Here is a 16,787-nt window from a genome sequence, read left to right as displayed (position 1 = left end):
AAATATGTAAATACTTCCATATTCCTGCCCTGCAGTTGTGTCAGTACCTGCGAGTTTAATCTTGTTAATTAATTTTCTGTCACATAAAAAAAAACCTAGGTGTATTTTATGAGTAATTTAACATTGAAACCCCACCGACTTTATTATTTGCTGCCATTATTAAGGTATGTCTACATTAACCCTGATTAACTTGCAAATTTGATGTTTCTCAAAGTGATTGACCCTTTTTAGTACGTATTTTAGATGTCTTCTTGAAGAGCCTGCAAGGTTGAAGTCTTTCCTTTAACACAAAGCACAGTAATGTGACAAGCATGCCATCTGCTGGTTCTTCAGCACAAAGCTATGATCTAGGAGTTGGTTAGAGATATAGCCCTAAAAACCTTGCTATATATAAGATGTTAGACTATTTGTTTGCTATGCTGTTTATCACATGATTTCTGTAAACTGCCAGTGAATAAACTTTACAGGCTTCAACAAAATACTTTCAGTACTGGATGATTATTGGAACTGTGATGTTAATTTTAAAGGGCAGCTTGTAATGATTTAAAATTGTTTCTAGAACTAGGTGATATACTAGAAAGTTCACTACAATTGTTTTTTTCAGTGTTACTGTGCAATAGGCTTGGGTAGACTTTCACTGTTTGTTTTATTTTTATTTTCTTACTAGGATGTTAGCTTTCTCCTCAAAGAACAGAGCTGCCCAGCGCTGCACATCTCAGATAGTTGTAACAGAGGGGTGTGTCACTTCCAGGAAAGGGGAAGGATATCAAATTAATCTTGAGGTTTGTTTTTATTATTAAACTATGACAGTGCAATATACTTTACATGCAATAAATAGAGTAATAAACCATAGATGTGGGTTTTCTTGATAGAATTTAAGATATTAAAAAAAAAATCTAGAATATTTACATTTTCCTGCACTGTAGTTAAAGGAATGTTGTATCTGGAGCAATCATCGGCGGCTCTTGGTGTGTTATAAAATCGAGAAGGTCATAGTGTTGAAATCAAACGTGATGTTAATGAGTAATGAGTTTATTTCAGGAAATCTGGGTTGAAGAATCTGTTGCACTGTAGTTCTGAGAGATCTTTTAGTCAGCATCCAGGTTTGTGATTGCTAGAACATTGAAGATGTATAATGTTTTTTTAGCTGCACCGTTCTCCAATAACAGAATAATATTTACAGTTAGTTTCAAATGTATTAGGTATTGTTCCTATAACCAAATAACTAAGGCAAGCTGTATATTAAATATTTAAGATTTCTCTTGAGAAGTACTGCTATATTTTGTAAAAAAAAAAAAAAAAAAAAGAAAAAAATTTATTCCACTGCACAAACCTTTGTAGGTTGCAGTAATCAGTAAGTGGCAGATGGATAACACAGCTGCAGTGTTTAAGTATATTGTGTAGTGGCACTTTAGCAGACAAAATGTGCTTCATATTCTAAATTATGGTTTATAATTGACAGTGCATTTGTTGAAACTCAAATTAAAATTTCTCAGCTCATTTGGACTGGAAAGAACAATATTCAGTACCTGCTGGAGTACATCTTTTCGCCCCTTAACTCAGTTCACTGATATCTTTTTGTTACTTGACACTTATGGATACTTATGCAATACCATCTTTAAATTTTACATTAAATGTCTTGTCAGTTTCATCATTCCAAACCTTTACATTCAACTTTTCAACTGTACATGTGACTATAGGGATGAATTGATTAATGCATGGAAAAAAAACAAAAACAGCAGACATGAGATCTGGTAGGTAACACACTTTTATTAAAAAGAAGAAACCTGAAAGCTCGTTAGGAATTGCTGTTGTTCTGCAGTGTGTTTGAAATATTAGTGTTGAATTGATAACAAAACGTGTTAGCACTGATAAGCTTCTTCAGTCTCCCATGTCTTTGGTGTCACTCCATATAAAATATTACAATACTGGTCACTGTTTATGTGCATTACAATAATTAAGAATAATAACAACATTGTATCAAACAACATGACTTAAATACACAATACAAAGAGGTGCATTTCTCAACACTGACGTTCTTTCAATGCGTGTACCCTGAAGAGCATTAGAATAAGAGTAAGAAAACAAGCTGGTATTATCAACTAGGTCCACTCTAAAAAGAGAGATTTAAAAACAGGACTGCTTTCGCTGTCATTGTGCTTAGTCTGAGTTCAGCGGCGCTAAGCATCGCTTATGTCCTCAGAGCTAAACTGCAGTGCCAATATGTTTTTATCCCCTCAATTACAAACAGGATGAAATATTCTGTACATGTATGAAGAATGTGGTGATGTAATGGCTTGACACCAATCCCTTTTCATGGGTCTGTTCAATCTCTTAGAGCAATCACATTCAGGTATAGCATGAAGGACACATCCCGAGTATCTGATGAAATGAGCATGGACACTGTTAGCCACTGGGAAGCATCTTTCTCGTCAGTGAAACCCTGTTGAGCTGTGATCTCTAACTGTGTGCCGATGTTGTGAGAGCAGACTGTGTCATTAGAGTCATTAGACTACGATATCTTGCATGTGGTCCTCGTACAGCTCTGTGATGGGCTCAGGGGTGGGTAGATGAGTTTGGATTTCTTCGTTCCGTTCCTCTTCGCGCCGCTGCTGGCTATGACGGAGTAGGAGCGTCCGTGCATCATGCGGGCGTTGAGGCCATTGGCCATGGAGAAGGACTTCAGGTGGCTCTTTAAGGCAACAGGAAGCGGGAGTTTGTCCACCAGGTGCACAGGAGTGCAGGAGACGATGGATCGGCAGCACAGATCCTGCAGACTCAACACTGCACCCACAGAGAGAAAGAGAGAGAGAGAGAGAGAGAGAGAGAGAGAGAGAGACAGAGAGAGAGAGAGAGAGAGAGAGGATCAAATGATACACTACCTACATTTATCAGTGTCTATTAAGGATCAAAGAGACAATATTTGTCTGCCTGCAACACAATACTTCTGTATTCAGTGCTCAGTGACAGTAAATAGTAGTAAAATCTAATATCTATGAATAGGAATGAAGTTATTAGGGTTGAGTAATGCATTATATAACAAAGTATCACTCATAACACAAAAATAATGGTCTATGGAAAATCTCTCTCTCTCTCTCTCTCTCTGTCTCTCTCGCGCGTTCACAAACACACACACACACACACACACACACACACACACACACACACACACAAATTCATTGGTGACTTATTTTTTTTATTCTGTATTGCTCTATTGATTTCATACCAAACATGTTAAAAGCTGTCACTTGGGTAAAACCTCTTACCTGTTAGTGTGACAACTGCAGTATTAACAGAAATAAACAAAGGCTGGCTTGGATTATTAGTACAGATTAAAAACAAAAATCTTATTCACTGTTCATAACCACAGTCAAAACAAAACCTTAAAGCTTATATCCACAGAACCAACCCTAAACTAACTTCTGTAATCATTTCATTCTGTTTATGTTGGATCTAACAGCCTTGTTTAAATCCTAGGCCATGGCTCTGGAATTTAACCACTGGGTGTCTCCAAAGTGGCTGCAGAAGTTTTGCATGCTTTTGGTTTACTAAGCATTCTTTGGCTGCGTATGTAATTGCTGTGTAAAGTTATGAGGTCATTTACTTTAGACTAAATTAGATTTAAATCGAGGCCTGTTTAAATTGATTTTAAATACATTCCAGAAGACTGCACTATACATATTCTCTGGATGTGGACATATATTGCTTATTAATGAGCTCAAAAAAACAAAAACAAAAACAAGAAAACCCCGAACAGCTCACCTTTCTTCTCACTTTTATTTAAATTCCGACCTTCACACGCAATGCAATTAAACCCTAAGTCAGTGTGATACTTTAGACTGTGAATAATTAAACAGTTTAGTGCTGGTACCTTTGTTAGGTCTCCAGAGTCTCTCCATGCCATGCCGCATTAGTACTATGCGAGCCAACTCTGTGAAGGACTCAGTGATGTTGAAGTTACACAAAGGGCTGACTTCGAAAAATGTGACACCCAGCCGCTCAGCAAAGGCTTGGGCATTTTCAGTCGTCACCTGACGTTTGTAGGCCAAGTGCAGTCGGTTCCCCACCAGGATTTTAGGGACTCCTGGTGCATGCTGGGTATTAATTAAAATTTAAAAAAAAAACCAGATAATATTTAAGCCACATGTAAACAGAGATGGGCAGTCTCAAAGTTTTCTGCACCACATGGTACTGTATAAATGTGATCATTGCTATACTCATTCATATTATAGCACAGATATCTGACTACTGAAAGAAGAATGAAAGCATAAGTAAGGGAAAGTTTTACCTCATCAATCTCTTTAATCCATCTGTCAATACCATCAAAGGACCAGCGATTCGTAATGTCATATACAAGGATAACACCCTGTGAAAAACATATGCTGCATTACATTGCTGCATTACACTGTGTTACATTAGATACACAGTATTAGACATTCCATAAATACAGAATACATTGAATTCTCCATTCTGATTGGTAAGAAGATGACTAGCTGATTGCTGATGCTGATTCATTTTCTGGAACAGCAGCTCTGAGAGTAGTGACGGCTGCATGGTTTAGATTAAGGCTCTCATTCTAATACGTTATTGTTTGTATAGTAACAGCTATGAAAAAGGCTCCAGAGTAATCTAAGGATTATAATAAACTAATATTAAACTAACAAATATATATATATATATACAAACTATTATAGTGTCACAGCATCATAAATGATATAATCCTGTACATCCTATATCATCATGAATCCTATATTAGCTTGGATTTTCTGTAAGATCAATAAAAAACTTCAGAATCTTACTATCCTTTAATAGCATTCCTTACTAAATACACAGTCCAGAAAAATAAGCTCCCAGGTGACAGTCGGGGAGTTGAATGTTAGGACAGTAGGAAAGTAATAACGTACTTTATGAACATTTTAATAAGGGATCCAGTAATATTTCTTTATTAGCTCCCACAGAGCTGACATACCCAGTTTAATGATTCCCTGTGCATAAAATAGCACACAGTGTGGCGTCATTTAAGAAGGACGATTTCCTCTCATTGTGGACAAGATTATGACATGTGTGTATGGGCCTGTGCACGGGAAATGTCACATTAACAGCAGCGACCCACCCCTGTTTAACCACATACCACACAGTTTGAACAGGAACTGCTGATCTCTGGGTGGAGCATTTCAAAATCCTGGATAAATTTCAACAACTCCTCCAACAATGCAATGCCCAAATCCTCTCTCTTTCTCTCTCCCTCTCTCTCTCTCTCTGCTTGGTTCTTGAATGTAAGAGATTTTCTGAGAAAAACATCTGAGTGCATACCTGTGCTCCTCTAGAGTATGAGCGGAATATGGTGCAGAAACGTCCCTGTCCAGAGGTGTCCCTGAAAAATAAACACCACCACTCTCAGTCCAGTATTCTTGTGCTATGGAAAACAAGCACACAGACAGGCTGACAGCAGTTCAGATATTTCCCTGACATCCGTCTGCTCTGTACTTTGTAAAGTAAAAGGCTTCTGGTGTACAGTGAGCAGAAGCTAAACATACATGGCTTTACAAGCATTGCAACACTGTGCATAGAGCATGAATTTTATATATGTATATATATATATATATATATATATACACTTGGCTGAGTGTTTCATTAGAAGTGTTGGAGAGTCATGGTATAAATTCTATACTCAGGCTCATTTCAATCGCTGTTCCAAACACATAATACACCATTTAACTTTTTATTTACTATTTTTTAAAATTGCTTTCAGATGTCTTTCTAAACTGAGTGCTAACTCATTCTGATGCAGATATACCCACCAAAGCTGCAGTTTGACTCTACGGCCATCAAGCAGTATGGTGGTGGTTTTGCAGTCAATCCCTGTAAGAGAAAATGGCATAACCTAATGGTGAGTATTGCATTTATGAAATTCTCCATTCAGGTTTTATTGTTAACTTATTTACTGCAGAAGCTCTGGCCATAAGGCAAATCACAGGCTTATTTTAATGCAACTGTTTTATTTTGTCATCATTTTGTTTGTATAGTAACAGCATAGGATGGCATGGGCTGCAATAATATAGTGATAATATGAGTTTGCTAACTTTTATAGTGAATTTTATGCAACATTAACTGTTGATTTGAGAAAAAGCAGAATCTGTCAATGCTAAATTAATAAAAATGTAATTGCTAGTAGTATTTTATAAATAAAGTATTTTGGGTTGTGTTGTTGATGACAAATAATTAACATGGTTACAGCATCACAGATTATAGCATCACAGATTTTTTTCTCCTAACAGCATGACCTGAAGTGTTTTATTTTTTTCTTAATATATTATGAACTCAAGCATTAACACACCATAAATCATGTAAAAAAGTAATAATAGAACTTTAAAGCTAATTTATAAATTGGTGTCTGTATCATTAAATTATTAAGTGAAACATGATTTTTGATTTTTTTTTTTTATATATCTATAATATATAAGCATAACTTTGATCTATGAGCATAAATTCCAGTGTTTAGATATGCACTTTACTGGATATTTATGTAGGTACATATTTTTTTATCTCCAGGATGAAATACATATTGGTTGAAGCAGGTATTCTTTATGTGGCTTCTTTGGTTAAGTGTTTAGCCAAACTTCAATTAATACAATGGTTTATTACTGTGGAAACATTTTTATGGCTTATTTATTTCGCAGTTCAGGGATTATTCTTGGTAATGGTCTTAGTGTAAACCATTACAACGAAATATACTTTTGAAATGATGTAGTTAACTTTTATTAATGATACTCAGGGGCTAAAGGAGATAAAACCAGTTAAAACAAATCCAAACAGGCTTTGTATACATTTTATTAAAAACAAACAAACAAGGAAATATATATTTTAATTGCTTCACATCTCGTTTTGTGTTCCACTATTCACACTGAGATGTCTATGGGCATCCGTGACTAACAAAGGAAAGATGCCTTTCTTAAGAGTGCTTAGTGTCAAATCTGTGAGGTGGTTGGCTCTACACACACACATACACACACACACACACACTGATCACTTGGGTTACTTCAGAAGAACTACATTCCTTAATGACAGCCAGACTGAAAGCCAATATGGATACATACTCTTATCTCTGAGGCATATCTAAGTGACAGGGCTGGGTTAATGATCCATCACTGTCTGAATGGTGCCATCACAAACTCCGCAGGCATTAATGTGAGCTTGAGATGTGAAAACCAGAAGGATTCTGAAGATATGCTTAAACAGAACATGTCCTTAAACAGAACATTGCACCATGGCATTCTTTCAAAAGTCTGTAAAACGTTCCTGCAGAACTTGATGTGATACATGATAAATATGTCCTTTACCCAGTCAAGTCACACTGTGAGGGATTAAAGAAGAATGAAGTGAAGGCCTGAGTGCTTCCTTTTAGAAACCATGGATTTTGTGTGCATCATCTCCTTACAAAATTCACATATGCTGCATTTCTTAAATATTTCCCACTAGAATTCATTGAACCCCAGCAGACAGCAAGGTTTGAAAGCTTTATAGTGAGGGACAGTACAATAAAAACAAGAGCCTATTTCTATAGCGGAATACAAATCATCAAGCAAACAAACAATTAGCAAAATGCCTTCAGAAATCACAGGCTGGAGAGAAGCTTTGTATCCATTAAGCCATGCTATTTTTTTGTCCATAAGTCTGCCTGCAAAACGCAGTCTTCCTGTTTGTGTAGGCAACCACTGATTCATCGACAGATTTTTTTCACACCAACTTGTTCCATCTCCCTGTACAATTATTCAGAGCACATCTTTTCTCTTCCTTCACACAACACGGCAACAAGGCCTGGACATTTTCTGACAGGATGACACACAGAGAACCAACTGGAGAGAGGCGGTAAGAAGCTGAAATCTGTAGAAGGTGATGACGTTCTAGAGCTCGGACTCATAGAGCTATCACCGGCACACACTCGCTGGTACAAAACAGACCAAACCACAACACAAATGCCCTTTGTGTTCCCTCCGTCTTTGAGGAGACGGGTTGCTTTGTTAACCAAGTAGCACAAGCAGACCGGAGTTTTCTCTATCTGACCTTAAGTTCAGTTAAAAACACTGAAGAGAAATGTTTGGCTTAATCTTCAGCTGTGAGGTTTCTTTCGCGGCTTTGCATGGTGAAAGCTGAGATGCTTCATTTGTTGGTGACGCACCGAGGAACAGGCTACGGAGAAAGGCATCTTTCTATAAACATTCGTTCTGAGAACACAGCCTTCCAAAGAGGGTCACACAAAAGCGCTTAGACAAACATCTGTATATTCTACGCTTTTATTGCCAGCAAACCTTGGCTGCATTCACACTCCCACTTGGTTCATCTTGTTTAGTGCCTGAGTGCAGAGGAAAGCAGAGTTATGTAAGTGGTTATGACAGTCATAATAATTGTGCCAGACAGAAAAGAGCCTTCTGCGATCTGGCAACTCTGCACGGTTATCATCTATCCCATATTAAATCCAATCTGTTAAACTAAATCACAGGGCTACAGTCCTAGTATACTCACTGTCTGGATCCTGAATATCTTAGAGACTCTGGTTTCAGAATAATACTATCTTGGCAGCTGCATGTGGAGGCCTAAGGAGGAAAAATGATGCCAAAGATGAGGCACAGTAGATGAAATCAACTGTGAAATTTCAAGACACGGAGGAAGAGGGTGGCATAATGTTCTGTGTACGCATCACTCTCCCACCAGGAATCTAATCTTGGAGCTGTTTGGATTTAATATATCCTGTGTCAATAGCACAGTGCAATAGGCTTGTCTCTTTGTAATTGCCGGCCAAAGGTTCCATATGAAGTAACCTAACCATCAATTCCTCTGACATGTAACTGTAATCAATCGCCTGTTTCCTTGTCTTCATTCAACACCTACAAAATAATGCTGGCTTGCTAGGATGAATGGTATTCTCTGCTCTTTGACATGGAACAAACAGTCTGTGATTCACAATAAATGTTGACACAAGCATCTAAGTCATTCTGTCATCAATCTCCCCATCCTACACATCAGTAGGGTAACCTATCATGTGTAAATGAGTCTCAGAGTACTCCAATGACACATGGACTTTGATAATATGTATTCAGATGATGACCCTTGATAAGACTAAGTGAATCATTAAACATTTTAAAGATTCATGATGCAATAGGTCACACTGACAGAACAACAGAAGCCAGCAGCATGACTGAACAATCCTAATGTTTATGAAAGAGCTACAGATGGTGGATGGTTCACATTTTTACACAAGTGAAACATAAGCTCATGTACACTCAAGTCAGGAAAAAAACAGGTTTGTGCTACCGAAACGTTTGTGATAAACAATGCCTGCACTTATCTATCTCAACTAGGAGACACTGTTTACAAACGGAGGATAGTAGGTGCCATTATTTCCACCTTTTACATCATTTTCCCTATGGGGTTGCACTGAAATGCACTGATCTCAGAGGAGCAGTTCTCTTCCAAAGCATAGTCATGTGTTACCAGAGTTCAACTGTTAATGATAAGTCAACCTTTATAACTCTATAAGAGCATGCATTGCGAGCGAACTATTAAATAAGATGCATCTACATTTTATTCTAAAATAAAACCTTTAACTTAGGTGAGATAAAAATATTTATAGAAACTCCAGCCAAGTATTGCTTTCTGGACACAACATAATGCCATGAAGCATAAGGGACACATTTTTTCCCCCATGTATTACAGTAAACATTTTGAGATGTTTCAGGAACTTTGTTTATGTGGAAATGATGTAAACAAAGAGCTTGACAGATAAAAAAAAAAAAAAGCAATTTCATAGCTCAAAGCCGGCTAGTTAAAAGGAAAAACAATCCATCTTACATGTTATCTGAATGACTCACCCATGTTATATCCATAAGGAGATTCTGTAGCCCCGTCCTGCAAACTGGCCAAAATCTCCCCCTTGCCCACATCACTGTCTCCCACTAGCAGGAATTTCAACAGGAAATCGTACGCTTTAGCTGGACTGCTCCTGTGGCTCATCTTCACCGAGCGCTCACTCCCATGGCTCAGTATGGAGCGGCATCTTCTTCTTCTTTTTTCTTTTACGGTATCTTTACTCTATCTTGCTTTTTCTCCAAGCGCAATCTCCTGATCTGTGCCTGAATATTTTTTTGCTCGCCACTTGGCTTTGTTTCCCACACGCAGCACCGAGAGTACAGCTTGTTCTGATTTTAGTGATGCTGTCGAGGAATTACGTTATGCTCACTGGGAATAAAGACACTAATATGCGACGGCTACATCATCCTAAAAGACTGGCTGCTTATTCCTCTTCATAGTCTTATGAACCACACGCGCCATGACCACTACATGACCTCCTTACACTATGCGCGCGCAAAACTTATTCTATTTCTCTATCTGCTTTGTTTTGGCTTCCCAGCTGCATCGGTCCATTGAGGTTGATCTGTTAGGATTCCAATGTAGCTCCTCTCAACAAGAAGAGAGGGGAAAAAAAAAGAAAAAGGAAGCTCGTCCCTAGATCGATCCTGATTGGCTCTTTCGTGGAGTTGCTAGGGCAACTCTGTCCTTTCAGTAGTTATAGAACACGTCCATCAAAATCCATATCTGCGCCTTAAGGTTGAAGAGTGGGCGTGGTTAACAGCGTCGAGCCCTGATAAGCGCTGATTCCCGTGCAGTGGTGACGTCACTGGCTTTGTTGATTTCAAAGCGTGTGAACGGAGGGTCACACTGATCCCAGGTCAGCGCGCGCGCTCTCTCCCCTCCGAGCGCAACGTGGTTGGGTTTGTTGTTTTCCGGGGCATGAAGAATGACGTAGATGGTGAAGCACAATACCAGGCGTTATCATTCCCCCCCTTTTTATTGTGGTCTAAAACAATTCATAAAGTCCGAACCGAGAGTCAGGACTTAGATGGGGATGCAGATGGATTTTTATACAAGAAAAACATACTCGTAAACCTGACTGTCCGAGTATTACGTAATAATCACACAAAATGTCTGTTATGAACGTTGCATTAATGACATTTACATTTATGAGGAATAAACGTATGGGAAATGACTGTCAGGAAATAAAGCAACCAACTGAACAAATTATGTTTTTATGTCAATTATGATACATGAATTTTCCCCCTCTGCTATCAACAATAACCAATCAACTGGCCTTTAGTCTAGAAATTAAATGGTGACATTGTGCATGACAGTCAGTTATTAAACATTAAGGTCACATCTACAGTACACTTGCTGTTTAGTCTGCTGCTCACTTTGTGTGGTGTACATAAAGGTTGATAAGCTCAAAGGTCTCTATCTGGGCGTGTCTTTATGGCACCTTTATCTCTTATTTTTTATACTCACATTGCGCAATTTAGTTTGTTTCAGTCAAGGCTAGATGATGTGATGTTATGTAAGGAAGGAAGATGTCTCTGATATCTACAGTTGCGCAATCTTCCAAACTCTCAATCTTTATGTTCTGAGGCGACAGATATTTTTCCTCATGTCAAGTTGCATTATAACCAAATTTAAACACGTAACATCTTATACAGTGTTATACTATAAAGGCAAATAATGTGGACTGTTTCTCAGCGAATGGCGGCAAAACAGAAACTTGCGCCATCTAGTGTTCAGAAATAATTCACGACCTTCAGTCCTCTGTTGATTTATTGCACTGGAGAAGTCATCATCATAACAGAGTGGTCAGTGGTCAGATACAGTGCTCTTTCACATGGAGCATTATAACATGGTCATAGTGCATTACCTTCCACCTAAACGCTGTTAAAATACAGACAAAATCATTAAAATAAGGCTTTAGCAACGCATCATTCCATAAATACCACTCTCTTCATGGTTTATTAGAAATGTTAAGTCTCTGAAAAATATAGGATGTGCTGCTGGTTTAACTGTAGCCAGGAAGTGGTAACGTCTGTCCTTCTTTGGCTTCGAAAAATGTATAAGAAAGTGTAATTGTGTCAACTCGAGCCATCCTGGGATCTTCATCAAACTCTGGGTCAATGTAAAAGAAAACAGGCATGTCCACCTCTTCATGAGGGTTTAACCTCTGTTCCTCAAAGCAGAAGCACTGTATTAGGACAAAAACACAGAGTTTAGTTTAATGCAAGCAATAAGGAGAGGAACTGCAAACAACACAAAACATACAGACAGAGGACAGGAAAACAAAGGCTCTCAGTAAAACACCTTGTAAATAAAACTTTATAACTAACATGATCTTACATGTATTTATTTAGCAGATGCTTTTATCCCAAGCGACTTACAAATGAAGATACAAGCAAAGTGATATACACCGATCAGCATTATGACCACCTGCCTAATATTGTGTTGGTCCCACTTTTGCTGCCAAAACAGCCCTGACCCATCGAGGCATGGAATCCACTAGATCCCTGAAGGTGTGCTGTGGTATCTGGCACCAAGATGTTAGTAGCAGATCCTTTAATTCCTCTAAGAAGCGAGGTGAGGCCTCCATGGATCGGACTTGTTTGTCCAGCACATCCCACAGATGCTTGATTGGATTAAGATCTGAGGAATTTGGAGGCCAAGTCAACACCTCAAACTCGTTGTTGTGCTCATCAATCCATTCCTGAACCATTTTTGCTTTGTGGCACATTGCATTATCCTGCTGAAAGAGACCACAGCCATCAGAGAATACCGTTTCCATGAAAGGGTGTACATGGTCTGCAACAGTGCTTAGGTAGGTGGTACGTGTCTAAATAACATCCACATGGCTGGCAGGACCCGAGGTTTCCCAGCAGAACATTACCCAAAGCATGACACTGCCTCCACCGGCTTGCTTTCTTCCCCTAGTGCATCCTGGTGCCATGTGTTCCCCAGGTAAGTGACACACGCACCCGGCCATCCATGTGATGTAAAAGAAAACGTCATTCATCAGACTAGGCCACCCTTTTCCATTGCTCCATGGTCTAGTTCCAATGCTCACGTGCCCATTGTTGCCGTTTTTGGTGGTGCACAGGGGTCAGCATGGGCACCCTGACTGGTCTGCGGCTATGCAGCCCCATACACAACAAACTGTGATGCACCTTTTTATCAGAACCAGCATTAACTTCTTTAGCAATTTGAGCAACAGTAGCTTATATGTTGGATCAGATCACACGGCCCAGCTTTCACTCCCCACATGCATCAGTGAGCCTTGGCCACCCATGACCCTGTTGCCGGTTTACCACTGTTCCTTCCACTGTAGACCGGGAACAACGCACAAGACCTGCAGATATGGAGATGCTCTGGTACGGTCGTCTAGCCATCACAATTTGGCCCTTGTCAAACTCGCTCAAATCCTTACGCTTGCCCATTTCCCCTGCTTCTAAAACATCAACTTTGAGGACAAAATGTTCACCTTTTATTATTGCCCAACATATCCCACCCACTAACAGGTGCCATGATGAGGAGATAATCAGTGTTCTTCATTTCACCTGCCAGTGGTCATAATGTTATGGCTGATTGGTGTATCAAGCACATATATCAAGGACAATACAATTAGTGCTATCATACTAGATTTAAGGCATTTTTTTTTAAAGTCCAAGATTCATTTTGTAATAAATTCTAAATTGACTTTTTAGAATAAACATCTTTAAACATCATATTTCCTAAATTACCCTTAATGCCGTTTCACTACCACTTGGTAGTGTTGGAAGAGAGATTTAGACCTCGCTTCATCTCTATTTAAAGAGAATGATGCAGCAGCACTTTATTCCTTTAGTCTATTCAGCTCTGGCACATTCTCATCTGTACTCCCTGCTCAATAGATCAGGCTCCAAAGCATCAACTTTGGAACTTCATGGATAGTAGCCGAGCTAAGCATTTGCTATAGCAGCTTTGTATAGCTGAAGTGCATTCTGGTACATTGGGTCAAACATGCAGTCTCTTCTACTCTGAGATCATTAAACGTTTTTCTCTTATTAAAAGCTATTGTAAATGCATCACACGAATGCCCCTCTGTGACATCATATAATTAAAAACCTATTACAGGAGCAACATAACTACAGCACAAAATTAACAAATAAGCACCAGGATAGCACATCACTATTTCAGTACAAATATATTTCATGTGTTTTGGGGTGGAGCTTTCTTTTAAGGTAGAAAGACGTAATGTAAAACATAAAAATAAACCTCTTAAAACAATACAGATAACGACAAATTGGAAGCAGTTACCTGAATCTTGTTAAAGTACTGGCCAGCTTCAAATGGCACAACATTGTACGTAGAGATTCCTATCACAGGTTTATCTGTGGGATTCTGGGCTGTGTAAAATGCCAGTGCAGTCTCTCCTGGCACAATCTAAGAAAAGGAAAAAAAAGAATGAAAGAATAAAAGGAAGAGGCAAATCTGCATTACTTTAGAGAAAGCCTTAAAACTGAAAACCATGCTGACTGTTACACTCATGTGTACGAATCATTTTTAACGTGGCTTATTGAATAATAATTTAATTATAAGCAACAATTCATCATCGCACATAAATCTCTGACTGCTGAGGACGAAATTTCCACTGGAGGCTGGCGTGTGTGTCGGCATTGAAGGTGACTTTAATAATGCGGTCCTTAACCGGCTGCATTGTCTCCACTGAATCTGAATCATGTCCCGCCGTTGCTGTGCCTCCCAGTCCAGATGCCTGAGGTACAAAACAGATCATTTCTCAACCATCTGCAATAACAAGAAATCTGTATCAGGCTATTTTGACTCAAATGGCTGACAAATCTGCAATATTAAAGCCATGCATCTTGCACTGACCTGGCAGTATAGTCTATAGAGTGGCACAGCAGCATATGACATGCCGATCATTCCAACCCCAGCTGCTGCAATATACGTCAAGATGGTTTTGTTTTTTTGCTTCCATTCCTCCTGCTGCCTCTGCTTGTGGGTTTTAGCCCCTCGTGTCTGGTTTACAAAGCGCTGAGGGGTTCTTCTGACAAACAGCTGACTGCTGGAGGATGCTAGTCCTCTGACATTCAGGTTTTTAACACATTTCTGTGCATTACAAAATGCTTGCTGTATGTAGTGCTTTACACAGCACCCACGGAGTGCAGAGGACAGTAACATTCCCTCCAGGTCTAGAGGAACTACTCTTCAGGACAGCTTTTTTCACCAGGTTGTAGCACCTGAAGCACAAAATAGTATATTGAAATCATTATTATGATTAAAATAACAGTGTTATATAGAAAGAGAAATTGTATATTGATTATTAAGAACTAGTACGTTACATTGCCAAAGGTTTTGGGTCACCCCTCCAAATCATTGAATTCAGGTCCATAAACACATGTAAGAGCGAGTTTGGTGTGGAGGAACTTGACTGGCCTGAACAGAGTCCTGTCCTCAACCTGATAGAACACCTTTGGGATGAATTAGCACGAGATTCAGAGCCATTCCAAAATTGGGACGTCTGCCTTTACATGCACGTGAATGTAATATGGAGTTGGCCTGCCCTTTGCAGCTATAACAGCTTCAACTCTTCTGGGAAAGCTTTCCATAAGGTTTAGGAGTGTGTTTATGTTTTTGATCCATTCCTCTAGAAGAACATTTGTGAGGTTAGGCACTGATGTTGGACGAGAAGGCCTGGCTCACAGTCTCCACTTTAATTCATCTCAAAGACGTTCTATCAGGTTGAGGTCAGGACTCTGTGAAATTCCTCCACACCAAACTCGCTCATCCATGTCTTTATGGACCTTGCTTGGTGCACTGGTGTGGACCAACTTCATGTTGGAACAGGAAGGCGTCATCCCCAAACTGTTCCCACAATGTTGGGAGCATGAAATTGTCCAAAATGAAGCATTAAGAGTTCCTTTTACTGGAACTAAAGGGCCAAGCCCAACCCCTGAATTCAATGATTTGTAGGGGTGTTCCAAAACTTTTGACAATATAAGTGTATGTCTAATTACTTTTCACTGAAAGAACGCTTACATGAATAAGATGCATTAGTAACCATGAAAACATCAACAATGTGCTTAAAATGTGCTGAGATATCATGTGAACACTGATTACACCATAATAAAGTCTGTACAGTAATATATAATATTTAAACTTATGTTCTTTCAAAATGAGGTCAATCCAGCACTTCTGACTATTTATACAGAGCTCATATTTATAATAATATTAACGATAATACTTAAGTATAAGCTGATATTTGCCAGAAGTGGTCAATATCTGGACAGTTGGTCATCTGGTCATCTTCAGGTAAATGTAATCATAATCTGCGAGTGGTATTTAAACTTTGTAGCCAGGGACTCTTCTAATTGTAAAATAAATTCCACAGATCCCCTTAATACATATTTGCTTCATATACATTGCTTTAATGTGGAATATAGTGGTTTGCCTATATTTGATCGACAAAGATCTCTGAACTCTCCACAGATATCACACATTAGAGCCAAGTTTATATTTTTATATTAATAGGCCGACTGAGGTTTGGGTTAAACCCATTCATTTCACATGACAATTAATCTGCATATACAACATCCTTGTCCTGAACACTGATGGATGTAAGGGCATCTAGCTAACTAGATAGCCAGCTAGTTTAACATGTTCATTTGAACACGCTGTGTCCTTCCAGTTACCATATAAATCAGAGTTAAAGCAGTGTGGAGGAGTAATGTAACAGGTGTAACCCTTTATAATAATACTAATACAACACAAAAGTCTTACCTAAATCAAATGACAGCGGGGTAGACAACTAAAAGCCTGCACCATGTATGAGGTGAACTGGTCCCACTAAATTACTACTCCGCCGAAAACAAAATGCTGTAGCAGTAGTTCCGAGAAACCATTTTTGCTCCAAGATGTGCATG

At 38.9% G+C, this 16,787-nt stretch overlaps 2 protein-coding genes across 2 annotated transcripts; both read right to left on the bottom strand.

The window, feature by feature from the left end:
- Positions 1-1,750: 1,750 nt before the first annotated feature.
- On the bottom strand, positions 1,751-10,444 carry rab40b (RAB40B, member RAS oncogene family). Its single transcript, XM_058406720.1, has 6 exons — positions 9,870-10,444; positions 5,802-5,862; positions 5,314-5,374; positions 4,289-4,366; positions 3,872-4,094; positions 1,751-2,784 (listed from the first exon to the last, which is right to left on the bottom strand). Exons 1-6 carry the CDS (start codon positions 10,009-10,011, stop codon positions 2,513-2,515), a joined length of 837 nt encoding a protein of 278 aa, XP_058262703.1. The 5' UTR covers positions 10,012-10,444; the 3' UTR covers positions 1,751-2,512.
- A 1,178-nt stretch (positions 10,445-11,622) lies between these two features.
- Positions 11,623-16,764, bottom strand: LOC131363818 (cytochrome c oxidase assembly protein COX11, mitochondrial). The gene is made up of 5 exons (XM_058406721.1): positions 16,645-16,764; positions 14,737-15,104; positions 14,462-14,617; positions 14,161-14,286; positions 11,623-12,058 (listed from the first exon to the last, which is right to left on the bottom strand). Exons 2-5 carry the CDS (start codon positions 15,043-15,045, stop codon positions 11,876-11,878), a joined length of 774 nt encoding a protein of 257 aa, XP_058262704.1. The 5' UTR covers positions 15,046-15,104; positions 16,645-16,764; the 3' UTR covers positions 11,623-11,875.
- Between the last annotated feature and the right edge of the window lie 23 nt (positions 16,765-16,787).

The sequence above is a fragment of the Hemibagrus wyckioides genome, linkage group LG13, assembly GCF_019097595.1.
Source record: "Hemibagrus wyckioides isolate EC202008001 linkage group LG13, SWU_Hwy_1.0, whole genome shotgun sequence".
Taxonomy (NCBI): Eukaryota; Metazoa; Chordata; class Actinopteri; order Siluriformes; family Bagridae; genus Hemibagrus; species Hemibagrus wyckioides.
This window is presented reverse-complemented; position numbering and strand designations above follow the sequence as displayed.

What these genes read in the sequence shown, in the direction of transcription:
- rab40b (XM_058406720.1), bottom strand. Translation starts at nt 10,011, where the DNA reads ATGAGCCACAGGAGCAGTCCAGCTAAAGCGTACGATTTCCTGTTGAAA. An exon ending in TCCTTATGGATATAACATGG is followed by an intron (nt 5,863 to 9,869) that starts GTGAGTCATTCA and finishes TTTCTCTTACAG; the next exon opens with GGATTGACTGCAAAACCACC. An exon ending in AGAGTCAAACTGCAGCTTTG is followed by an intron (nt 5,375 to 5,801) that starts GTGGGTATATCT and finishes TTTATTTTTCAG; the next exon opens with GGACACCTCTGGACAGGGAC.
- LOC131363818 (XM_058406721.1), bottom strand. Translation starts at nt 15,045, where the DNA reads ATGTTACTGTCCTCTGCACTCCGTGGGTGCTGTGTAAAGCACTACATA. An exon ending in TCTATAGACTATACTGCCAG is followed by an intron (nt 14,618 to 14,736) that starts GTCAGTGCAAGA and finishes TTTGTACCTCAG; the next exon opens with GCATCTGGACTGGGAGGCAC. An exon ending in CTCAGCAGTCAGAGATTTAT is followed by an intron (nt 14,287 to 14,461) that starts GTGCGATGATGA and finishes TCCTTTTCTTAG; the next exon opens with ATTGTGCCAGGAGAGACTGC.